Source organism: Ctenopharyngodon idella, chromosome 8, assembly GCF_019924925.1.
Source record: "Ctenopharyngodon idella isolate HZGC_01 chromosome 8, HZGC01, whole genome shotgun sequence".
Taxonomy (NCBI): domain Eukaryota; kingdom Metazoa; phylum Chordata; class Actinopteri; order Cypriniformes; family Xenocyprididae; genus Ctenopharyngodon; species Ctenopharyngodon idella.
The window spans coordinates 17,377,571-17,404,207 of NC_067227.1; the positions used below are offsets into that span (position 1 = coordinate 17,377,571).

Sequence of the window (26,637 nt, forward strand, 5' to 3'; positions counted from 1 at the left end):
TTTCCAAATTAAAAGTATTTTATTGTCACAAGAATAATTATACATTTTAGTAAGAAAATCAAAAATAAATGTGCATATTATAGAAGCCACATATCAGTATGTATAAGCCTATAAGAGTATGATACCATAACCACCAGTTTCAACTGACAGAGACAGTGACAGTAAGGTACAGATATGGTCAGGATGGTTCAAGGCTCTTTCAACCATTGTCAAATCGCTGGAACAAAGAAACTATATAAACATGCCATAAGATGAAATTGTTCAACTCCAATGTCATTTCTCATCATCTTGGCATTACATTTCACAGAAGAAAAATAATGTTCAAATAAAAGTTTTAAAAATGTTGTGTTATCTGCCTTGGAAAGAGCAGATTTACACAGGAATCTACAGATGTTAATACTGCCAAAGCTCTATTTTAGTTACTCAGATGTGCAAACATTAATTATAGAACCAAAACTGTAAAGAGGGATTTTAATTACTAATTGTGACTTTTTAAATGCCACACATATTTAATAGAACATCAATATTGTAGATCAGTGATGTTTAGTCTAAATTCTAATTAGCTGTTCTCATATTAATTCAAATGATATCTGATGAAGCTGTTAATCAGTATCATGAAGGATTTCAGGGAATTTTACAGTGGAATGTTGTACTAAAACAAGCCTAACACAGTACCGAAGTACAAAGTCATTTGGCACAACAACAATGGAACAGCTAAAATCTCTCTCTCTCTCTCAAAAAAAAAAAAAAAAAAAAAAGAAAAGAAAAAGACAATGTCGCATGGCTTCTAACAGAATGCAATAGTTGTTTGATTGGTGTCATTGGTCGACTCCTCATTCACCAATCAATAACATATACACTACTATATTAACCCCTTAACACCCAATATTCAAAATACTTTTCAGTTAAACAGTAGGTAACAAAAGAAAAAGAAAGTGTTGATGGCTGGAAAGATTGGGAGATAACTATTTATACACCTACGGTTTGAATTTCCACAGAACTAGTGAACAAACAAGAACATTTTCCAGTGACTCGGAACACAGAAACAAGGAACAACATGAAGCATAGCAACTGCCAACAATATTGTCTCCAATGTAGAAAAGAATAAAGGTATTGTGCCTTTATTTATTTGATTGTAATGGAAAAACCTAAGCAATATCTGATACACAGACAATAGCAGGGAGACGAGATTGTAGGCAACAAAATTGATATTGAGAAAATAAGAATGTTTCTTTTCACAAGACCCCTTTCCATACAAAACTAAAATAATTTTTCATTTTCATCACATGAAAATATAGATTTGTCTTTATACATAGCATCTCAGTTACTTTTGCCACAGTGTACTGCATGTCACATGACCATTAAACGTTCAATTCATTAGCTTGTTGATGATTCCATAAAAAATGTTCCCTCATTTTTCAAATGTTGTCACAGTAAACATTGAAATCTGTTTAGATATTTAATAAATAACATTTGACATTTCTATCATTTTGTTGCTGGAACTCATGCACCAGGTCTACAGAACAGCCGTGCCTATATATTTTTTTATAAATCAAATGTCTTTATTCTATTAATAAAACACATTTACTTTCACCTCATCTCACTGTGAATGTTGTGCAAGGCTTCTAATATTGGTCATAATTTGACAAATATTAAGCAAGCCAGACTTTGATTTAGGCAGTTGACACTTAAAGAGATAGTTCACCCAAAAATACTCACCATCATGTCATTCCAAACCTGTATGGCATTATTTCTTCTGTGGAACACAAAAGAATATATTTTGAAAAATGTCTTAGCTGTTTTTTTTGTTTTGTTTTTTCATGCAATGAAAGTAAACGGGGTCCTATGTTGTTCTGGACCCCATTTACTTTCACTATATGGACAAAAAGTGTTTAAACATTTTTCAAAATATCTTATGTCTTCAGCAGAAGAAAGTTATGCATGTTTAGAACAACATGAGGGTGAGTAAATGAAATTTGTGTGAACTATCCCTTTAAATAAAAGCTGAGGTGGTGGATTTCACTCATCCATCAAGTATCTGACAAACCCCATTAGCAGCATGTTGCTTGTTAAGCACACATGGAAGCACAATACAGGGGTTCAGAGGTTAAACAGTCAGATGACCTTGTCCTGATGACAACTCCTTTGACATGAACCACACAATTTGTTGAAACGAAGTTGCAATAACTTACTTTTGTAAGAGAGAAGTAAGCCATTTTAAAATTTACAGGCATTTCTCATTGTGACTTTATAGACCAATTGTAAAGCATGTGTGTGATACATTTAACACTGGACACCTTACAGACTAAAGGGAACCATGTATGGAAAACAACACCACAGTGACCATGCAAAAAACTATATATAAACACTCAACTAACACCATTATAATCATCACCGCACATGCACATACACCCAAAACCACCTCTCCGTCTCTCTCTCTCTGCTCAGTAAAAATATAGACTATTTTATGCTCTTAATGTATCTGCGAACAAGAGCAGAGATCTGATGTACACTAATGTTTATCCTCTCATGTTTAAATGGTCAGTGAGGAAAGTTTAATCAGTTACGGTACAGTGTAAAGCATTTCCTGCATAACCAGAGAATTATGTTTTGCACTAGTGCAATTGCCACTGATATGAATACAACGGATAGGATATGTGGCATACTGAGAGTACTAGTTGATTAAAAAAACCTTTAAAACTCCTTAAGCGTTAGAATTAAATCTACTTATGCATCGACAAGAACAAGACGCAAGATGCCGTTAAAGCTAAAACGATACTGACGCAACGATGAGGTGAATGAACAACGGTACATATATACTCATGCGACTGAAACAGAACAAATCCAATCCAGTGTACTGAGATCAGTGTCTGGCTTCACATTCAAAATCAGCCTGAGAGAGAGCGAGAGAAAGAGGCAATGATAAATCTAGACAAGAGATCTGCTCATGAGCGCAAACTACACAGGTGTTCCTCTCTCAGGAAGATGAATCTGCATGGATCTCTGAGCGTTTCACAGCCTTGCATAGTATCTCTGATTGCGGGGGACTCTGATGACTGACAGACAGAGACACACACACACACACACACACACACACACACACGTAGATGAGTAAATCGAGGCTGTCGATGCGGCTATTTGAAGGCTGACTTCAATTCTTTGAAAGCGGCTTGTCTTTGTTTCCTCTCCTCCGCCTCACGCTTTTTCTCCTCCTGCTCCTGGCGGATTTCTGCCTCAAACCGGTTTGATTCGTTAATGGCCTGCACCTGTCACAGAGGAAAATATACATTTTAGGTAATCCTAAAATTCATTTTCTTATCAGTGGCATTGAATGCAACTTATCTAGGCAGGAAATTAAAGTCATTTTTAAAACACAAAGCTATCATAGACTATGATGGGTTTAATAATATGAATTAATCTAAACTTAGACTAAGGGGTGAAAATAAAAAAGTATTAAATGTCATGATTCTTTACTTTTGCTTCAAAAAATGATTTGGCTCCCTTCACTCCCTCAGTTGACACATCAATCTCCGACAAACGTGCCAAGACATGAAGTCCGCTGTCCTCTGCCAGCTCTCCTGCTGCAGCTTTTCTGAAGATGAGGAGAAACTAGAGGAAAGGATGCAGGTGATTAATGAGGGGAATGTTCACACCAGAAAATAGTAGTTTCCTGTGAAGTACGGCTCTTCATAATATACATTGTGCTGTGAAATACAGACAAATCTGCAATCAAATGTTTCATGTTTTGACACACAGGAGCATTTACCTCTCTGAAACTGAGTTTGCCATCCAAGTCTTCATCTACTTCTTTGATCATGTTCTTCAGGCCCAGGTGAGTCTGAGGTGCTCCGAGTTTCTCCATCATCAACTTCAGCTCCATCAGATCGATGTAGTTATCCTTCTCTGAATCATACCTGCACAAAAACAAGCAACCAAATTATTGAAGCTGAAATATCAGAATGTTTCTGATATTATAATATCAAAATGTTTCTGCCCATTTCATCACTGGTGATATTGCTGCAATGACTCCAATGATCAATAGAGGACAGTGCTGAAGAATAACTGGCCTCTTACTTAGTAGGAAAACATTGGCTGTGTCTGAAAATGCCCCCTATACCCTTAAATAGGGCTCTCATTCAATCCCATAATGCATTGCAATAACGAGTGTACAACTGATGTACACTCAACAGCTAGAGAATACCCATAATGCACTGTGAGGGTCATGCCGGTTGAATTCCCACATCTCGCCAGAAGATGGCGCCCGCAGCTGAATCATCCAAAACCGCTGGTCCAATGTGAGTACAGCGTAATATCCTTCAGATATAAATTCCTTTTTAATTGATTATCAAATTGTTTAATTAAGGTTTATACATGCTAGTTTCCATGACAGAGTTCAAGATAAATGTTTTCAATAGTACTGGAGCTGCCAGTTTACTAAGTTTCAAATTCTGGCACACTCTGTCTGAATTCGCTCACCCGTTTTCATTCAATATATTAGTGAAGTAATGCAGGGAACAGTGAATGAGGGTATAGGGGGCGATTTTGAACACAGCTCTTGTTAACATTTTAGTATCATCTTTTACTGACAATACCAACTATTCAAAAAGCTTCAGCTGTTTTCAATATAATTAAATCAATATCTCATAAGATCTCAATATAATGGTTAAAAAAACCCTAAAAAGGTAGAAAAGCCAAGTGTTTTCATAAAGCAGTAGGAGCTGAGTGACTAGCAATTATATTCACCTGAAGCTCACCAACATGTATAAGCTCAAAATGCCAAGACAGGCAATTCAATTCTCAACAAATATTCTAAATTGTTGTGTTGATCTCAGTCATATTTAATTTTATTTAAAAGAAAACGAGTCTGTGAGGGATAGATGTACAGTCAGTCTGTTCAATCAGTTGTGCCGTCTTAAGGTCCTGTCACATCAAAAAAATAAATAAATTTAAAAATAAATAAATAAATAAAAATCTCTGGGAATATTTTAAGACATATTGTATTTTTGTGGTGGTTGAATGATCTACACCAGTGGTTCTCAACATTTTTTACTCAAAGGCTGCCTTTGTCCAGACAATATTATAATATTTAAGCAGATATGGACCTCTAGTATGTTTCTAGATGTCTGTTTAATGTTGTACATATTTATTTTCTAGGTTTTTTAGCATTTCCATTAGGATTAAGTTAATACAACTAAATTTAACTCATTTTAAAACCATTGGAAGTTTTCTGAGGCCTTTTAGTGGGCTCCACTCCCCAAACCAAGGTATTCACCAGGGGCCAGTTGCATAAACATAGCCATTATGTTAAAACTGTTTTTTAAGAACTAGCATGACCAACTTGCAGTCTTACATTTTATTATTAAATTAGACCAATTTACATTTTTATGTAACTGAAGTTATGAACAGTCTTGAAACAAAATTGATGACTAACTTGTAAGACTAGTCTTAGCAGTATGCAACAGGCACCAGTGCAACCTGTCTTGTTTTCACTTGTGTATAGTTAAATATGGCTGAGTAATATACATTGCACTCTGAAACTTACAGGAATCAATTAAAGCTGACCTGCCTGCATCAATATCATCAGTCAGAACAGAAGTGTTCTTTAACAGTCAGCCATTAATTATACCTGCTGCTGAGATCATCTTAATGTACATCTCCTCTGCATTTTTAATAAACAGCTTATGAGCTGCTGGTAATTTATTGAGTTAATGGCAGTCCAAGACACCAGTGTGTACATCTGGCAGCATTAACATTTTTGAACTTTAAACAAAATCTGCAGACTAAACATAAGCCTGAGTGTATTTCAGTCATTTCTTGTTGATCTTACATCTCTCTCACAAACACACACATACTTCCTGTGGTACAGCAGAGATGTGATCGCTAATGGCTAAAAAAAAAAAGAAAGAAAGAAAGAAAGAAAAAAAGAGAGACATTAATCTGCCTCCTCTTCTTTTCTATCTATGAGAAGGTGTCAGGCTGAACTGATCCACAGTTGCACATTTTCAGGTGTAAAGGTCAGAAAACTCTATGTGGGTGAGTGAGTGGCTATGCAGAAATGTGTTGTGAGGATGGACTAGTCACTTCCTTTCACCCTCAATCATTATGTATGAGACCACTTCCTCCACACATCCACAAACACAAGCAGAAACACACATATTGCCCAAAGATGAGGTTTTATGTTTCCATGGCAACAGGGCCATTTTATTAAAAGTAGAGGCCAATGTATTTTGGATGAGGCTCTTATCAACTATTTGAAAAATCTTATTCCTTTGATTCTCACTTCCTTCTTGTCATTTTGTTCTACATTCTTCACTGAAAGATACATTCGGCTCACCCAATAGTGTCCTAAGATTACTTTACAATGTGTTTTGGACATATATATTTTGGAAAATAAAATAAGATATTAAAATATAATAAGTGCTATTAAAGTAAAATGAAATATGAGATATTAAAGTAAGAGATATTAAAGTAAAATTAGAGATTATAAAATAAAAGTAGGAGATAAAGTAAAAAAAAAAAGATATTTAAAGTTTAATAAGAGATATTAAAATAAAATGGGAGATATTAAAGTACGAGATATTAAAATGAAATAAAATTAAAAAATTCTGACCGATTCCTACTGGATTCTATCTCCCTCATTAACTCCTTCTAGGCAATCCCAGCATGCACCCTGCTCATGAATATGGAGTGTGTCCATCTGCCTCAGAGACATGGCTATTGTATTCCTGTCTACCGACACGAGACACCCTGCTGATGCCAGGTCTCTCTCACACACATAATTAACCCTGTATCACAGACTATCTGACATCTTCTTATCAGTGATTCAAAGGCCAAAAGAGTCTGCTCATGTTCAGGGGCACAAAATCTCTCAAATTAACTCTTCATGCTGTGGCATCTGACACATCATGCTAACCTTGATCACAGGGCTCTGAAAAATGCTGTTTGATGAGGGGTTGCTGTTGTGGAGCATCTGAGCCGTTGTGAAGGTCGTGTTTCTCTATGGATGCTGCTATCGTGGGTTTGGTAAGGATTACAGTACAGCAGCAGTTAACACACTAATGTGATTTCAAGGCAAGCAAGATTGAGTTGGTGGTTTATTTTTACAAGGCAAAATCAGATCACTTGAGAAACCGGGCAACCAGTGTCCATAGTGGTTTTGAATCAATAATTTACATCTGCATACGGTTAGTCTGTTTAACAAAAGAAAGGTCAAGCATGCCCAGTGCGATTAAAGGTCAGCTGTAATTTAAATCCACCATGTTTAATTATGCAGTCAAGCCTCAATGCCTGAAATCACATATGCTTACTTCTGAAAACCTCCTCACGCTCTACAATAACCCAGATTTGCCAAAGATAACTACCAGTCTTAGACTTTCAGCATTCTTTTTATTTTGTCATCAGTCAAGCTGAATCACTGTGTTAAGTAGCGACACTTCCTCTCTCAGTCATGCTCAGCAGGTGTTTTTAGCCTGAATATGGTAAATTTTATGATCTTTTGGTTCAGCCCAACTCTCATTTACATAGAAACTTACATAGCCTGCCAGAAAATTTCCAAATTTACAAAAATCTCATTGCAAAACCATGTTAATCAATATGGCACGTTTCCAGCAGACTTGGTTCCAAGACTAACATACATTAAAATTCAAAAGATTGGAGTCATTAAGATTTTTTTAAAAGAAATTAATACTTGTATTCTACAAGTATACATTAAATTGATCATTAGTGACAGTAAAGACATTTCTATGTTACAAAATATAAAAAAAAGCTGTTCTAAACATTTTGTTTTAAACGTTCTATTCGAAGAATCCTAAGAATCCAAAGTATCACAGTTTCCACATAATTATTTAGAAGCACAACTGTTTATCACTGATAATAAGAAATGTTACTTGAGCACCAAATCAGCATATTAGAATGATTTCTAAACATGCTGCTTGAAATTGAGCTTTGCCATCAAAGGAATCAATTACATTAAAAAAAAATATTAAAATAGAAAACAGTTCTTTTACAGTTCATTTCTCTTTACATATATCATCATAATAATATAGTCTTGTGATTGACGCGTTTTAACGGTCATCAATATCGTAAAAAAGTTTTTTATATTTTAATTTTTTTTTAAAACGTATGTACATTTAGAACTCTATACTTAGTATTATATTACCTTTGCATCAAATTACAAAAATCTAGTTAACACTGCTGTGAGGATGTTTCTAATACAGCAGCTATGGGAGTGACGGTAAAAATGACATCTTTCTATCTTCTGACTGCCGTTATCAATCACTCTCTATTTTGTTCCTCTTTTTGAAAGTTGTGAAAACACTATTGTGGAGTTTTTCTTTTGCTATTTGAGCAAATGGAAACATAAAAAATATATTTAATGTATTCTCTCATTCACCGCTATAGAATTTTACCCAACTATTACGACTTCCGCTTCTGAGAAACCCAGAAATGTGAAAAGGGTCTATTAATCCGCCTTGGTGAGCATAAAAGACTTCTTTCAAAAATATATTTTTAAAAAATTTTATCGACACCAAACTTTTGAACGGTAGTCTATATTTCCTATTTGTTTTCTCCATTTACACATTTAAAAAAATAACATAGACTTAGTCTTAAGCCTTGAACCAAACCAATAAACTCTTCGATAACTCACAACATTACAATACTTGATTACAATTGTTCCATGAAAAGTTTGGAGTTATGAAAGGGTTACAAAAAAATTTAAAACATCTGCTCTGTGTGTATCTTAGTTGTATCTTAGTTTGTGTAGATTCAAGACGAAGATCAAGTGGTAAAAAAATAATCTACTGTAACATATCTGTGTGGTTTGAGGCATGTCACAGGTTATTAACAGCTCTAAAGTGCTAAAAACCCAAAAAGACAGGCAAAATCAGTAACATCTCAGCTGGTTGCACAAATCTGGGACACATGAGCCATATTCTTACCAAATACAGCTTTTACAATCTATATGGAAATGCAGAGCAGAAGCTGCCCAAGAAGCTGAAATAAAGAAATTTTCCCCTTTTTGTCACCAAGTGCAACTTGAGGAAGATAAATTTTTTTGCCCAAATAAGTCTTTAACTTGAACACCTCACACTACAAATGATTGAGGAAGCAAATGCAATCAGCACTTCCTTATAATGACCATGAGAGAGATGCAGTTAAAGCCATGAGCAGATTCAGACTTCCTTCTGCCTTCGCAAAAAGGTTTGACTCATCTGATTGCCTCTGCTGATAGCTGCATTTGAACCCTTGCTGTTGTTGGAAAGAAATCAAGTTTGATGAGTAATTATAAAGAAAGTCAAGAGAAGGTACACGAAAGCTAGCATGTAGCTACATTTGTGCTCTGTGTATTTAAAAAGTCCCCTTTCAGGAACTCTTGAAACACTTCTCCATGCAAGTCTGAACTTGAATGAAAGCTAAGGAATTTTTTTCTTGCTCTTTAAAAGGTAAATGTTTAAACATGCAACAATTTCCTGTGCAGTCTCAGTGGTGGAGGTGAGCACAGGGACTTCGGCTAATGGGGGTTTAGCTGCGGTACTGCTGACTGCTCCTAAAGACAGGCACGAATGTGCTGAATGTATCCTGCATTCTTGACACATTGTAGGAAAACATAGATTCAGAAAGCAAGTGAGAGAGAATGAGGAACAGGAAATGCATGAATAGTCTTGTGAGAGGTTCAGTCTACTACTTCGGCACTGACACCAGAAAAACGTACTTGTTGCATTTCCAAATTCCTTCTCAAAAATAATTTACAAAGGAACTGATATTAGAATCAGTTCTTCAGAAGGACAACTCAAAGAATGTAAATGTAACAAGACCATTCACTCAAATTACAATGAATAGGAGAAAATGCAACACGCAATAAATCTAAATAAAAAAGCCAGTAGGCAATTTTTAGTTGTTTTTTTTATAAGTCATTGCATCACTGCAGCTGCCATTAGAAGCTCTGGTTCCCATTAAAACAGACTTGTCACCTGGGACTGCTATTTGAGCATAGGAAATAACATTTATGGGACAGTTCATGTCAGATTTTGTTGCTGATTCAAAGTTTATTTAAATGCAAGTTTGACAAGCAGATTTCAGTATTTATCTATTCAAGCAGACATGCGTTTGTCTTGCATGCCCAAAATGGCTGCCTGGAACCGTTGCAAATATGGCCACAGAGTGAAATGAGTTTGGGACTTTGACAAAATACAAATGACTCTTTGCTAAGCTCCGCCACCTTTGGTTACTGTTGCACACTCTGAGACTTTACAGAATATCCCACAGGAATAGACTTCTCATATTATGAGAAAGGAACACGTTTGTCCACGTTGTCAGGGGGAGATGAGCTCTGTGTTTTGCTTACAATGAAGCCAGCCTTTGAGAAGATGGTGTGGACGTGGAAGTTAAGTTAAATATGTCGTGCAGTATTCGTGGTACTAATTTAGCTACCAAACTCCGCACAAACACTTGGATATGCGAGATGGAGAGGAACACAGAAAAGCGAAGCGAACTGAGCTTCAGGTTCGCGCTTAAAAACACAAAAAATGTCAAAATGCCCGGCTCGGTGAGTATTCGCTTAAACATCATTGGTTATGTCTTAAGCCCGGAACACACCAAGCCGACGCTGACGAACTAGTGGCGACTGCGGGGTTGGCTCAAGTCGGCAGCGTCTGGGTCCAAAGTTGCCCTGACACACCAAACTGACGCTTGACACAGACGGTCAAGTAGCACGTCCGTTATGCGCCTGCGTAAGAAGAAATGCCTTTCCGTACCAGCAGGTGGCAGTAGCTGCACAGCCAATCAGAATGATCAGATGGCCCGACTGACTGACGAGCTCCGACGGCGATTCAACATGTCGAATTGGCCGAAAAAAGCAGACGAGGACCAACTTCAGCAGACAGTGCGGAACACACTGAGAAAACTTAGTCAGCCGACGAACAAAAACTGCCCAACGGCCGACCGTCGGCTTGGTGTGTTCCGGGCTTAAAGTGAACAAACAGTTGGGAAATAAGTCACATGTGTAACAGTATACTGGATCCGTGCATTCGGTCTTAAAGTGACAGCGGCCATTTCCTGCTGCCATCTGTTTCATTAAGGTTAATCAAAAGACAAAGAGAAATTCACTCTCTGCTCTTTAGATTTAGTAGGATTAATCTATATTTAATTTATACAGTGAAGACTATGCAGTGTTGTTTTACATTTGATTACTTTCTGTTGATAAAGACGGTTCTGTTTTGATTATTTCACAGGAATGCTATATTTGTTAAGCTCTAAGTTGTTCTTAATCACTTCTAAGAGAGGGAATGGAATATGTTGCATGTTGCTTGCCAATAAATAGAGTTGTCAATTCATGATACTTTCTCTTCCCTTCATTTTTTTATACTTAAAATACATTGTTGTTAAGAACAGTTGGCCTGTTTATTTCAGTGATCAGTATCATGATCGGTATCAGGTAATACTGCTTCCAGTGATCAGTATTCGACCCCAAAAATCCTGATCGGAGCACCCTTAATATTATCACAATATTTTTTACTACATTTTTATTTTTCTGTAAAATTTAATGTAAATGTATCCGCAGGACAGCCATAAAACAAGAGATTGTCTGATACATAACAGTCGGCAACAGCTGAGGTGAGATTGATTAATAACATCTTTAGTGCGAAGAGGCAACTCTTGGTAATCACATGGTAACATCTATACATCATGGCATCTTTAAAAACATTTGTGTTTGTGTGTAATGATGCTGTACACTAAAACTCTGAAAGCTTGTGGTAGGACTGAATACAGCTGAGGTTAATTGGGGCTGAGTTCAGAAGTGAAAAACATTTAGTAAAACAGTCAATGCTAACGCCGGTGTACTAAAATACCACCATTAAAATTCATGCAGACTTACTTAAACCAACCATTGGAGCTAAATGGATTGTGCATTGTGGACTTTGAAAGCAACTGTTTGTCAGAATGTGAGGCATGTAACAGGATTTGGGATTAAGCAATTGCCGAAATTTATTAAAATGCAGCATGATGCTAACCTAAATACTCACGCCTGTCTGAACAGTCACGCTTTAATGCATGCCTATAGCTACTGCTGATTTAATTACGAAAATTGGAGTGGAATGATGTCTTGGAGCTAAAAAGAGACAGCAGTATTCCAGACTGCAGCTCAAGGTGGTCTGAAGGACAGTAGTGTGGCAGCATAGCATTTTATTGTATATCAGCACATCATGGACAAAACTACATACTGCACTATGACGCACAAGGAGTGACCAACCAACTCTGTTCCCTCCTCCCTCCCTTTCCTATCTTTCTTCCTGCCAATCTCTTTAATCCCAGGTTGCCAAGCAACAGCTGGGAGAAGTCATGGGAAAACCCTCACAAACACACAATCAATTCTGAGCACATTCTTTATGATGGCCCAGCGTAACAGGCTTGATCAATCAGGACCACACACACCCAAAAAGTGTGGTTCAGCATTTTACATCCACTACACATCTGTACAGCGTGTGTGATGACATCATTCACACTCGATTTGATTTCTGGAGATAGGATGGGATGAGGGAATTGTCCAGAGAAAGATACACAACAGCGAGCCTCAACATAAGAAACAGAATGAAATCAAGGTCAATTACATCAACAGATCTTTGGAGAATTTAAACTTCCCCATATTATCAAGCACAAAACTTGATACGCAAATTTGAAACTAATAACCTACACAAAATCATTTCTAAAAGACCGTAACCTATAAAAGGGAAGATACAAACACTTTTCTGAAAAGTGATCAGCTTGTTTGTGTTCTTATGTGAGACTTGTTTGGCAAAGGATAGTCGAAACCACAGCAATCGTTTCCCCCTTTTTCTTGATTTATAAAAAATTAAGCTAAATGCATTACTCAAAAAACACAAAGATCACTGTTAGAGAATAAATTTCTGCTTTCAAAGGTGCTCTGTTTTTTTCTACAAAGAATCGGACAGCTTCCTGTTCATATTTCTCCAGAACATGACCTTCCCACCACCATCTGACCCACTTAAATCAGTTTTCCCCCATGAATTAGCTGAGATCAATAGCATTAAAAGCCCTTCACACACTTGTGCTTCTTGCACTAATGGTTGCTTTGAAACTTCTACAATCAAGAATATTGACAGCAAAATGTTTCAGATCATTTTCAGCTTATTTTCAGCTTCTCCACTTGAACCTGAGCCTGTAAAATTCAATTATAAGATAAAGATGAACCAGGCTTCTCAATCCTGACTTTCAATCCAACTTGCAGCGGATATAAAGAAGACATGCTAAAAGCATGAAGGTTTACATAACTGTCAAGATGGATCCATCATTATCCACCCACTCCACTGATGACTATTAACAAAAAGATGAAGCATTCTCAAAAAGACATGAGTCACAGCAGTGCAGTACTGGTTAACATACAAACTAGTGATTCTCAACCAGGAGGCCTCAGCAAACAGAATGAATTAAAAGTATTATTTAATATAAACATGTTTTTTAATTTAATAATATATATATATATTATATATATATATATATATATATATATAAATAAAAGATAATTTTAACTGTAATCTAAATTAAAATGCTAAAAAACTGAAAACTATACTGAAATCATGTTTCTTTTATTTCTTGCTATTGTTTTTATTGAAGAACATACAGTTCTGAAATACAGAACTCGTGGAATCACAAAATGTTAATATAAAATGTTAATATATTAAATTAAGTAACCAAGTTAATTAATTTAATACATCAATATAACTTTTTGAAAACAAGCAGAAAGAGAGAGAGAGAGAGAGAGAGAGAGAGAGAGAGAGCGAGATTAACACACATACAGGCTTATCACAGGTCATTCTTAACCCTGGGTAATGGTAATCCTGTGTTATCTTGGTCCATGTTTTACACTTTATCCTGGGTTAACATTCTTATTTGTCTATTTATCTTATACACAACAAACATGTAACCCGTTTTAAAAACTGCTAATCCATCTATGTAAACGTCACTATGTAGATCTGTTCTGGTTGTCACATTAAAACACAGTAAAATAAAGGTTTCTTTTCATCACTCCAGTTAACACACTTGCTGTTGCTGATTGACATTTTTAACTATTTCCCTAAAAGTAGGGATGCCCTAGTCTCAGCCTCAGACGTCACGGACAGTTGGCTGAAAGTCTGATGCGCAAGGCACACAAAATGTGAAACACTTTGGGAGTTTCAAACTTGTTATCTGATTGGTTGAATTTTCCAGGATTTCCAGGAAACGTGTGTGTCGCGTTCCACCTGGAAACAAAGCCGTTGTGATGCAAAAACCGCCATGGAAGAAGAAAGCTGTCGTGTTTACAACTGTGACAATAAACGCTAATCAGGATAAACTGAATGCTGGATTTTCCAAATTATGTGACGTTTGCAACGCCATTGTTGCTGTGAACTTGCACAACCTTCTTGAATGAGTAATTTATTAGATGTAAGCCAGTTTGTTATCGTAGGTAAATCGACTTTACATTTTCACGCCCCTAAACATGATGCGGAACAAAATGAACTGTGATTGGTTGCTTTACATTTCGGTCAGAAGTCCTCTTGGCCAATGAAAGCTACGATGGTATCTGAACAATTTAAATTATTTAGTGATAAACTAGTGTTTTCTGAATCAGTTTCGGCTACAAAGATGAATGACTCAATCTACACAGTATAGTGGATACGCCAATAGAGAGAAATGTACGTTAAGTTAAACGTCATGCAGTAACGGCATACTAATTTAGCTTCCATACTCCGCATGAACACTTGGATATGCGCCTAATAATAGTGCACATTTATCTAGGTTAACGTTAGAGCGAGCAGCCATGTAAAGTGGCTAACGTTAGGCTACGATTTGCGTGATGTTTGAGATCGATGAATGATAGGCGAACATTTGGATTTCCTGCCTGACATAATTACCACATGGACCAGCTGTTTTAACACTCTGTCACAGACTGAGTAACTTCGCTAATTCCTGTGGAGTTTTTTTTTTTTTTTTTTTTTTTGTGACTAACTAATTCATATTTGGAAGACTAAGCCTCTGCTCTTAAACTAATATTTAGTTGAATGTTAGGGGAAAGCCCTAACTAAAAGCATGAATGTTTTTGTGACTGTACAAAGCTCATGAGTATTTAATGAGGTAAGCACAAAGGTTTTGCATGACTGTATGCAATCCCATAATGCAGCAATGCACTGCATTCTCCACCGCTGTAGCGGATGATTACAAGCAGCACTAACCTTGATCTGCTGGGATTATAGACCAGGTGACTAACCATTAGTCCTTAAGCAGAATCCTTCACGGATCAGCCAATGGCCACACAATCCCAGAGGTTATTTATAGTGAGCAGAGAGTGCAAAGCATGAACAAGAACTAGAAGAACTACAGAACTTCCTGAAGGAGTGTTGAGGTTACATATGGCCTTTCTGGAAACATAACAGCCAATCTAATGCACCTCCTACTGCCCAAATGAGTCATTGTGAGCATGTGATGACTGTGTGTGATTGCCAAACATTGGTTTGCGTCTAAATAAACCTCACACCTACACAATCATTAGCAGCTTCTGAAGAAAACACGCCCCTTGCTCTTTTGGTGGCTGTCTTTTATACTACATATTGCTGTTAAACTTTGCCTTTAAAAGGAAAGCAAAACCAAGCAAACCAATAGGGAACCGAATTAAAAGTTTCAGAGACTCCAATTTAAGGTGTGTGTATGGTTTGAATGATCACTTTCTATCCGTCTCAAATATATTGAAGTGACCAAGTGTAAATACCCCCTTTAATATCATATTTGCTGAGACAGCATGCATTGATTGGCTTCCTTTTCTCTCTAACTTTGTCTTATCCTCTTAGGTCACTGTGTCAGTTCGATTTGGCAGCGTGCAGGAGCTTTTGTGGATAAATTCCTTGGCTGTATTTACTTTTAATGCATCTACATCATATTAGAAGCACAAAAACATCCTGCTATCCAAACTGAACTGCGCTAAGGGGCTTTTTAAACATGCAGGATATTCAGAGATGAGGAAATGGGTGATTTAGAGAATAATCACATACTCTGCAGAGAGAAAGCCATAACCATTTAAGGACTTGGCAAATATATGAGCTCTAGAGAGAAGTGTTCATTGCATTCTGCTATTATACATTATACATTACGACATTACGAGTTTATGATGGCCGCCAATGAGAAACAAGCAATATTTTTCCCTCTGACAACTCACTCCTACAACTCTGTGCCCAGGCAGATATGTTATGGCTTATGTCTAAACATTCCTAAATGTTCCGATGTTATCTTTTCTAGGAAATATGGCCTGGAGAAAAGTGTACAAGGAAACAAAGGGCAGGCAGAAAGAGGAAGAGCGCAGAGTTATCTCCAGCTGCCTTCATTACTTAAGGCGACTCCGCAGGAACACTCCTCACAGGACTAAAGCTCCTCGCTCATATGTAGGCACAGCATGGGGTCTGCACACATAATCTCTCAGCCAATTAGGGCACCCTGCCATTCACATTATCAGAGACAGTATTACCAATGAGCGGGGGGATAAGGGGATAAGAGGGGTTGGAGTTCATCTGCTAAGATAGTATCTAAGATAGCTGTCCCTTAAAAGATCTCAAAACGGCATGCAGAAGTGGGATGGATTTCCGTTTACTGGTAAAATCAATCGTTTTAAATTCTACAAGTAAATTTTGGCATTACAACATATACATTATAATCGACAATATGAAAAATAAATATTCATATTGAGTTTTGTGTTAATTTATAAGAGTTTTTAAAGATTTGATGACAGTAAAGGTAATCAAAATATAAAAAAGTGGGAAATGAGCATGTACACTAAATATTCAATATTAGTCAATGAGGGTATGCATTGATGTCACTTTGCCCGCCGGGACATGCCCCCTTAGCTGGCAAGTGGCAAAACATCCTGCAACAAGTCTGGAGCTAGTAAGGATAAACTGGACTCAACAGTGATCCTTACAACTTAACACAGAACAAGTGATCCAGTGATTTGATGTCAGGAAAATACATAAAGCAAAGCCTGTGAATGCTTGATAACACTATAAATACAATAGATGGATCTAAATCCTGATGATCAAATCAGGTAAATATTTAATTGACAACTATCATTTTACCCCCCAAATTCAACACAAACAAAATGGTAACTGCAAGTCCACGTTTCAATGCCTGGATTCCAGTAGTTTCTGCGAATTGCAGCGATCCATTCGCTTCTCTTTTCGCTAGCTTTCAGCAGTCTGTAAAAAGATAGCTCTGTTTTATTGTTGATTGTTGTTGTACAGTCAATCGTACAGCTCTTTCCCATTTTAGATTTTTTTTTGTGTGTTTTCGCTGCATTTAAGCTGAACACCAACACTGCCACTCAGTTTTTGCCACTCAGTGGGTGTAACCGCAGTGACTCCCACCTGTGACATGTGCATAGCCTCTATATATATATATATAAATATATATTAGGGCTGCACGATTTATCGCACGATACGAAAAACAACATTGAACTTCAACGCGATTATCGTTTAAACACGATTATTAGTGCGATTATGAAAATTGCAATGGCAAAGCCAATAACCAATATGGTACTGATATATTGTGCATTCCTAGTAAATATATAAATTTTAGCCAGATGTGAGTTTGATTTCCATATCTAATGTAAACAAAAAATGTTTCTTGGTGAGGTGAAAATACACAGAAACTTCAAGACATGTTCTGACACGAATGAATTCCTCGTGAATAATCCTCAATGCTAAACTTGCATCTGCTCAAAAATCAATATTACTGTGACTGCACTGCGGGCTAAGACAGGGTTTTGTTCTTCTATGAACTTTGTAGATGTTGCCACCTAAAAGAGCAGCAACCAGAGAGGTTTCTGGTTTAATTCCTTGTATCTTTAAACAAAACAGGTGCACAGGACTGTTCCTACATTGTATTGTAGTGTACTTGGCCAACCGTGAGCAATACATGCATGTGTATCAATTACAACAGATATGTAAAACATCTGGGCTAGGGCCTTTTTATTCTGATAAAAATAGAAAATATGCAAATCACTACTTATTACAACCATACCATGAAAGATAAATGACCATTCGTAAAGTTTTAGCAGTTTCACATTAAGATTCCCTACAAAACCACCCAGAAAATATGGGTTTGAATGCTGGCCCTGAACCAAATGTTTTGAATCCCTTTGAAAAGTGGCCTAAGGGCAAGGCAAAGCCTGCATTCCTCTTATCAGCTGGACTCTGGCCAGTCTGTGGCCGTTACGCAGCTTTCTTTCTCTCTCCCTATGTTTTTTTCTGCCTCCCTCTGCACAAAAGCAGTTAGAAAGTAACATTCACTGCAACTGAAGCTTTTAAATGTTTTGTACTGAATGTGCCTACAGTAATGCAAAGCTAAGAATCTCAGCATAAGTTTGGAAAGTCATAGTTCCCAACCTGCCTCCTCACCGCCTATGTCTCATCCATGTTTCGTTATCTATATTCAGGGCTTCAGGCAATAGCACAAACATCCATTATATAGCTGGAAAGTAATAAATCAATTGAAGAGATGCACAATCCTCTGTTGCCATAAACCTGTATGGAGCTAAACGACTATGTTGACTTACAAAACCCTTATCACAAAGATTCTTAAAAGGGAATAGACCATGAAAATCTCAAGCTAATGTTTAACCTGTGAAGTAACCAGAGGCTTTGTTTCCTCTGTGACAAAGAGAGCTATGCACACTTCACACTCTCCTAAAGATGAAACCACCTCACTGGTTTCATTTAGCCCATATAAAGCCAAGGGCTACACCATCAAAGAGACCGAATTAAACTAGTACTGTATCTCACCCTGGGTGAGGTCTTACAAAGTGAACTCAGTGTTTGGCTGCACAAGAAACTCATTTACAGGCACAATAGAAAAGGTGATACTCTGAAACAATAGTCTACATACAATTATTTAGCACCAGCAAGCCTTTATCTACTTTTGCAACGCCCATGTGGTTATCTAGAGGTAACGAAACTTTTTTGATACACTGGTATCACATCCATTTTGCAACTAGATTAAACAGTTGAACAGTCATATAATTAATTGTTCTCTAATGCAGATTACTCACAAAGAATTATTTAAAGGGACGGTTCAACTAGAAACTAAATTTTGGTCATTTACTCATCCTCATTTTGTTCCAAACCTGTATGATTTTCTTTCTTTTGCAAGACACAAAAGATTATATTTTTTAAATGTTTCAGCTTTTTCTGTTCATGGGGTCCAATGTTGACTTTTATTGAGTGGACAAAAAAAAAAAAAAAAAAGAAATACTAAGACTTTTTTCAAAATATCTTTTTTGTGTTCCACAGAAGAAAGTCATACAGGTTTGGAATGACATGAGGGTGACTAAGTGACAATTTTCATTTAATCTCATAAGAAACTAAAACTGAAATAAAAATAAAGCTATATAGAAATATTTAGAAAAGTGCATAAAATTAATAAAACTTAAATGGATAGTTTACTCAAAAATGAAAATTCTGTCCTCACCCTCAAGTTGTTCCAAACCTGTATGAATTTCTTTGTTCTGCTGAACACAAAGGAAGATATTTTGAAGAATGTGTGAAACAGAACAGTTCTGGGTCACCACTGACTTCCATAGTATTTTTTTTTCTACTACAGAAGTCAATGGTGCCCCAAAACGCCCTGGTTACAAACTTTTTTCAAAATATCTTCCTTTGCGTTCAGCAGAACAAAGAAATTCATACAGGTTTGGAACAACTTGAGGATGAGTAAATGATGACAGAATTTTCATTTTTGAGTGAACTATCCCTTTAAACTAAAATTAATACTAAAAATATATTAAAAAAAATTAAAGCCAATTCAAAATATTAATAAATACTATAATAGTATATAAATAATACAACAACAAAAAAAAGAATCTGTGAATCTGTAATGAAATACTGTGACATTACGAAAAATGCTACACAGGCCAACTCATCTAGATGCAAAGGGCTCCTCACACAGATTTGGGAGGCCTGTTTTGGCTAATTTACAACAATGGTAGCTTTGTTTGATAGCAGAAATGGGGAGAGGAACCCGTAACTTCCTCAGTGCGCTAGTTTCTCAACCAGCCCCCTTTCCCACATCTCTGAGGCCTGTGTGAAACCGACCCTACAGTCACGGCTTCGGACTGACCACTCCACCACAGAGAGCACAGGGGACACATTCCTGGAGAGACTCTCACGAAGATTCGGCTTCCCGTAGCTGCCTCCAGTTCCCAGCCTTCAGCTCAGCGGAGTTTCTTTTGTTTCTATCAGTGAAATTAGCCTGACATGAAAGGCCCTGCCAACCCTGCATGCAGCGTACAGTATTTACAAAAAGCTCTGACAATAGTTTCATTTTGAAACATGGAGGAAAAGCTTAAACTGCTTTCGTTCATCAATTGTAAAGGAAGAGAGCGGTCTCACTAAGAATCGGGCCAAGGTGGTAACAGAATTGTGTCATACTGGGCAGTCTAGACTGCACGGCATGTCTTTTGGTTAGAGACACAATGAAACCTGACCATGACCTAAGGGACTTTCTCAACCCATGGTTTAAAGTCCTACATATATCTATGTGTGAATGCATGTGGAATAAATGATACAGACTTGGGTGGGGCTGAGGTTATGGTCCTTTCATAGACGTGTGAAAGAGTTTCAGCCAAAACAACTGCTGCAGAATGGAGAGTGACAAAAGTATCATAGATTAAAAAAACTAGACAGCTTGTTCCTGTTTAAACATTCAGTTTAGATTTAATAGGACAGAAATACGAGTATAAATACCTTATTAAAAGCATACTAAATAAATAATGTTGATATATGAACTTCCATTTTAAAATTATTTTAAACTAAACCAAGAGATGAATGTTTCTTTTAGGACATTAGGGTTAATGGATGGACAATTGGACAAAATAAATGGACAGACAGATATTGTCTCTGGGGGTTGAGATAACACGCACATGTCTAACATCTGCTGCAGCAGCGCTGCGGATGACAGCTGGTACGAGGAACTTACTGTTTGAACATCTTCTCCATGTCTTTGATCTGCTTCCTCGAGAACTCCTTGAACTCGGTGTAGGGGTTGAACACCTTCATGCTGGGCTGCTGGTGTTCACCGACGCCCTCGTTCAGCTCCCCGCGCCGCTGCAGTTTGGCTCCCAGCTCTGAATCCGCGCTGGACGTGGCCGGTTTCTCGTGAGCTCCGTTCTCGTGAGACTCGTCCAAAGCCACCGGGTCGTGCGCGCCTTCCTCGATCTGCAGCCGACGGTTCAGCTTCGATGACAGCTCGTCCGTTGCCATTTCGTCTTATTCTGAAATCTAACTACTATCTACGGGCAAAATACAGTAGGAAAACACGCAGAATGCTGCAAAGCGCGCAGTCCATATAAAGGTTCAGTGGGTTAAATCCAGATTCAGATAAGCATTTGGTTAAAACGTTTAAAAATGCAAATCATCCGACTTATAACTGTGCGAAGGGATACGCGGTTGTAAAACCCACTGATTCAAACGGACAGCGCTCGTGCGTATGATGACGCCTCCGTGACCGCTGACGGTGAAATAAGCTCGTGCGTATGCAGTAAGATGGACACAAAACCGCTTCACTACGCCACGCCTCTTAAAGAGACGCACCGGACACAAAAGACCACTTATATGATACAACACCTTAGCTATGATACATTTTGATAGCCTATATTACACAACAATATAATTTCACCGCATGTGTATGTAGTTTCAGGTTGTTATTATTATAGTTATTTGGGAGATGACGTAATTTATTTGTCATTAATTTATTCATGACGGTACATGAGCAACCAACATAAATAAATAAATAAATAAATAAATAAATAAAACAACCTAAAAAAAAAAAAAATTAAAACTAATTCAAAAGATAGATATTGAGCTGTTAAATCTTGACATCAATAGTATAGGCCAACCTAGAAGGCTTAGGTATTTTATTATTTTATTTTATTTATTTATTCATTTTACTGTTTTCTTTTTTTGTACCAACAAGTGGTTTAAACTGGTTAAAGCTACATATTGACTTTGATGTGTCTACTTGAAATATAAGACCCACACGGAAGTTATGCCTGCAAAAAGATTTCCGCTGAATTTCCAAAACACTTGTCGTTTCAGTTGTGCTAATTCATCACATCTTGCATGTACACATATTATTTAATTTTTTAATATTAAATGATTCATGTTTTTGCTAATCTGACTATGTTCTTAATAAATGTCCTAGCTCTGTATATTACATTTTACTGTTTAAATATATTTCACATTATTCATCAGATCTTTCCTTAAATTCAGTTCTGAAGAAAAAAAAAAAAACCCCTGCATATTCTAAGTATAAGGAATTTGAGATACACATTCATGTATAAAAGATAAACATAACAGTTTGTTTATTTCACAAAAATGTGAAATTGCATTTATGTGGGTATGTATGTGCTGCCAGTTTATTAGGTGTTATATCAGCATTAGATCTGAAGACATCAGCTGAGTGACTAAAGGCTGATTCATGAAACAGGAAGTCACACACACACACACACACACACACACACACACACACACATACTCTGTCTCTATCTGAGACATCCCCTCTAGTTATAGAGGAGGGGCTGCACTCACTACCTGCGTTCTCTCCTTATATGGGAAAAGACAGAACGAAACGTAGGATTTCAACACTGAGAGAAAGGAGTGTTTAGACCATCACACCTCTCTGAGGAGCTAAATGTGATTTGGCATGCTGTAATACCACCACACAGTGAAAATTCTTCCTTTGTGTAGTGGATGGTGAAAAGCAGTCTACATTAAAAGGGCCAGTACTCATGGTTCCAGATGTCTGTTTTATAAACACACTATTTTCCCCAGAGAAGATGCAGATACATTATGAGAAGCATAATTCACTGGGGACTCCTTTTACTACTCGGGAAGGCCTTTTGCCTGAAGGAAATGTGAACTGTAATCATTCTTGCTTTCTGTACTTTTGTGGGATATATGGGTCAGACAAAATAAGCAAGCTGAGAGTAGCAGAAACACACACACAAAGGAATCTCCCCTTGTCTCTTTCTGTCATCCATCTTATTCAGCCCTCTTTGTGTGTTTTTTTTTTAAGTATCTCTTTTTTTGTCTCTGACCAATTTGTATGAATGATTAACAATGTAATAAAATAATTAAAAGATTAATAAGACCATGAAGTGAAATTACTTGGCAGTAATGCAAATCTCAAATAATTTTGTGCCTAAAATCCAAAAACTTAACTTATGTTAGTTTAGGTCATGGTAATTTCTGGACTCTAGAGAGACTCATTAGAAAGTAACATCATTTTTTGACAATGATCTAGAAAAACAAGGTATCACAATATATCTAAGCTTCAGAGTCAGTGTGTGTGTTTATGTGTGTATTAGTTAGATTGCACAGCCCTCAGCTATGTAGCGCTAGCTGTAGATGAGCATCATGCTAGTGTGAGCTGTTTGAATCTGGTCTTTGGATGGATGCCCAATCTCATAATAGTCCATTTTTTGTGTGTGACAATAGAAACAGGAAACCATGCAGAAAAAGAAAGGTTAACTTTGGATAAAAAGGGAAACAGGCAATTATCCAACATAAATATGCATTGTTTTGAAATATTACAGCATTATGTTTGACTAAAGTAGCAGATTATGTCAAATATCTTCACCAAAATATATTTTTTTTTTAATTTATTACTTAAATCATACAAACAAAACGTTTGCATTCATTTCTAAGGGTGCGTTCACACTTGTAGTTCGGTTCGTTTGGTTCATTTGGTCCGGACTAAAAAAGAAAAAAAAAACATTTAGTCCTGGTCCGATTAGCGTTCAGATTGGCAATTTTATCACCGAACCAAAAGATACCGAACCTAAAGGCATAGGGATACATTCACAACCCGATTAATCGGATTTTATGACCTATTGCCTATTTTGAGTCGGAACTTACCGAACATCCAAAACAATGCTGTGTGCTGAGGTAAATGAGCTCGTTGTGTGTGCGTAGTCTGCATATGATGGTATTTTGGCCAGCTGGGAACTTGTGAAGAGCTTATAAAATGTGTAAAGGAGTCAAAACTGCGGCGGGAATCCATCTATCACAAAACCAAAAAGATCTGCTGCGTGGAGACACACGTCTGATGCCTGTGATGGGCAAACTCGCGACTATGACGAGAAAAAAATGATATGCGTGAGGATTCTGTCCTTTTTAGGATCTCATCTTCCTGTTTTTGGTCCGTTTACATGTCTTTGGTCCGTGTTGAGTTCATATATCATTCGAACCACACCAGAGTTCGTTTGGAAGTGGACCGAGAGATCCATCTTTTCAGCGGTCTCGGTCTGCTTGTTTGGTGCACACAAGGGTTCGGATGGCAGCGTTCACACATGCTCAAATAAACCGCACTAACAGAGCAATCGCACCAGGGTTCGTTTTAGGGTGCGTTCACACTTGTCATGTTTGGTTCGATTAAAACGAACCAAACAAGCGGACCGAGACCCCTGAAAAGATGGGTCTCTCGGTCCACTTCCAAACGAACTCTGGTGTGGTTCGAATGATATATGACCGCAACATGGACCAAAGACATGTAAATGAACCAAAAACAGGAAGATGAGACCCTAAAAAGGACAGAATCCTCACGCATATCGCTTTTCTCTCATCATAGTCGCGAGTTTGCCCATCACAGGCATCAGACGCGCGTCTCCAGCAGATCGTTTGTGTGTGTGACGGAGGGATTCCCGCTGCTGTTTTACACATTTTATAAGCTCTTCATGAGTTCCCAGCTGGCCAAAATACCATCATATACAGGCTACACACACAAAACGAGTGCAGTTACCTCAGCACACGGCATTGTTTTGGATGTTCGGTAAGTTCCGTCTCAAAATAGGCAATAGGTCATAAAATCCGACCAATCAGGTTGTGAATGTATCCCTATGCCTTTAGGTTTAGTATCTTTTGGTTCATTGATAAAATTGCCAATCTGAACGCTAATCGGACCAGGACTAAATGTTTTTTTTCTTTCTTTTTTGGTCCGGGCCAAATGAACCAAACTACAAGTGTGAACGCACCCTAAATGTTTCAGACTGCGATTCAAGGTGCTATGTAAAGTAACGTTGCATTGCTCAACATTGCCACAAAGGGTGCTATAGCTGTCATCGGCTTTTTATCAAGTTAACATGAAACAAAAGTTTCAATCGTCTTTTCTTCTATATTTTGTGAAATATATCTGAGCGAAGCGGCTTCTCAAGACGACAAAAAAAAAAAATGCAGGGCAGGACTTGATTTTGTCTATCAGGAATTGATAGGATCATTGGATCGTTGTTGAAAGGTGGCTGTAGATGAGGCAATATTCAATAAAAAAAGAAGAATTTATTTTGGTGACTTAAAAATTAGGTTGCTAACTATTTTGCTATACAATTGTTATGAAAGATTATACCACTATGACTGAAAAAAGCAGCAAATTATGTGAAATATCTTGACGTCTTTTACTCAATCGCAGTACCCAGGCCTGATTCAGTGTGCACTTACTTGGCGATGGGTGGTCATAGTAAAGCAGTGTTTGTGTCCGTAAGCTTCACTGAGCTCAATGAGCTGGGAGCTCTCCAAGCATTTGAGACAGACTGTGTAACTCAAGCCAATTTTACAGTTCTGCTGCTCTTATTCAGGTTCTTTGTTCAAAGTCTGCAGCTCACGCTCTCTCCTTCAACGTCTCCTGCCAGGTCTTTGTTTACCCCACTGAGGCCATTATAAGCACACACAGACACACCCACGCAGAAGGCAATAGGAAATTCAGATTTGGAGTCTGTAATAAAACAACTTCAAGGGAACATGATTTAGGCTCTATTTACAGCAGTGGGTTTATGACTCTTAAAAACACATTAGGCTAAATAATGAATTAGCTGGTGCAGCTGGAGTTGTAAAATCTATTAATGACACAGTGTGATGTTTGGCTATAAAACTCCCTGCAGTCGAGCCTGTGGTGGATGGTGTTAGTTCAGGCTCTATGTCTGTCCTGGAGTCAAACGCATACATGCACATACACACAAAGAGGATAATGGCAGTACTAGTCCCAAAGGAGAATACACTGACAGATCTGCTAGTACAGTACAATGAGGATCAGCTGTTTTGTGAATTATTAATGAACACAAGACCAGTGAGACTATTGATTCAGGCTGCTGCCAGTAAAGTGAGAAAATGAGCAGCTTTCTGATGAAACTTACTGGACTCATTCAGAAACAATAGACAGGTTTGAACAGATCTGGTTTGACAGCCGTCTGCGAGTTTCAAAACACCAATACAACAAAAGAATATAACTACAAACAAAGGGAAAGCCTATAGTTAACCATTTGACATAATTTAATCCAAAAGCAAATTACTGCGCATTCAATCTATGTAAACTCAATTACACCAACCAAGGCAGCACTGTATCAGTCCGCTCATCTGGTATCCCGGTAATTAATATTATATATAATATTATAATAATATTACTTTCATATTGTATCACACTGTGGATTTGCATTCTCTTGTCAAAATAATCTAAAAAATATCAAAATAAAACATATTTAATTTGTTTACCTGCATGTCATGTGATCATTAAATCATCAAACTGTATGTGAACATGCAATTGTGTTGTTAAATT

At 37.3% G+C, this 26,637-nt stretch overlaps 1 protein-coding gene across 2 annotated transcripts; it reads right to left on the minus strand.

Annotated features, from left to right (window-relative positions):
• efhd2 (EF-hand domain family, member D2) lies at positions 1–25,686 on the minus strand. 2 transcript variants are annotated; one of them, XM_051902816.1, is made up of 4 exons: positions 25,527–25,686; positions 3,767–3,914; positions 3,475–3,609; positions 1–3,266 (listed from the first exon to the last, which is right to left on the minus strand). In XM_051902816.1, the coding sequence occupies exons 2-4, from the start codon at positions 3,878–3,880 to the stop codon at positions 3,135–3,137; spliced, it is 381 nt and encodes a 126-aa protein (XP_051758776.1). In that variant the 5' UTR covers positions 3,881–3,914; positions 25,527–25,686; the 3' UTR covers positions 1–3,134. The 2 variants fall into 2 exon arrangements, with proteins under 2 accessions (XP_051758776.1, XP_051758775.1); XM_051902815.1 differs by lacking the exon at positions 25,527–25,686 and adding an exon at positions 21,013–21,575.
• Positions 25,687–26,637: the final 951 nt, after the last annotated feature.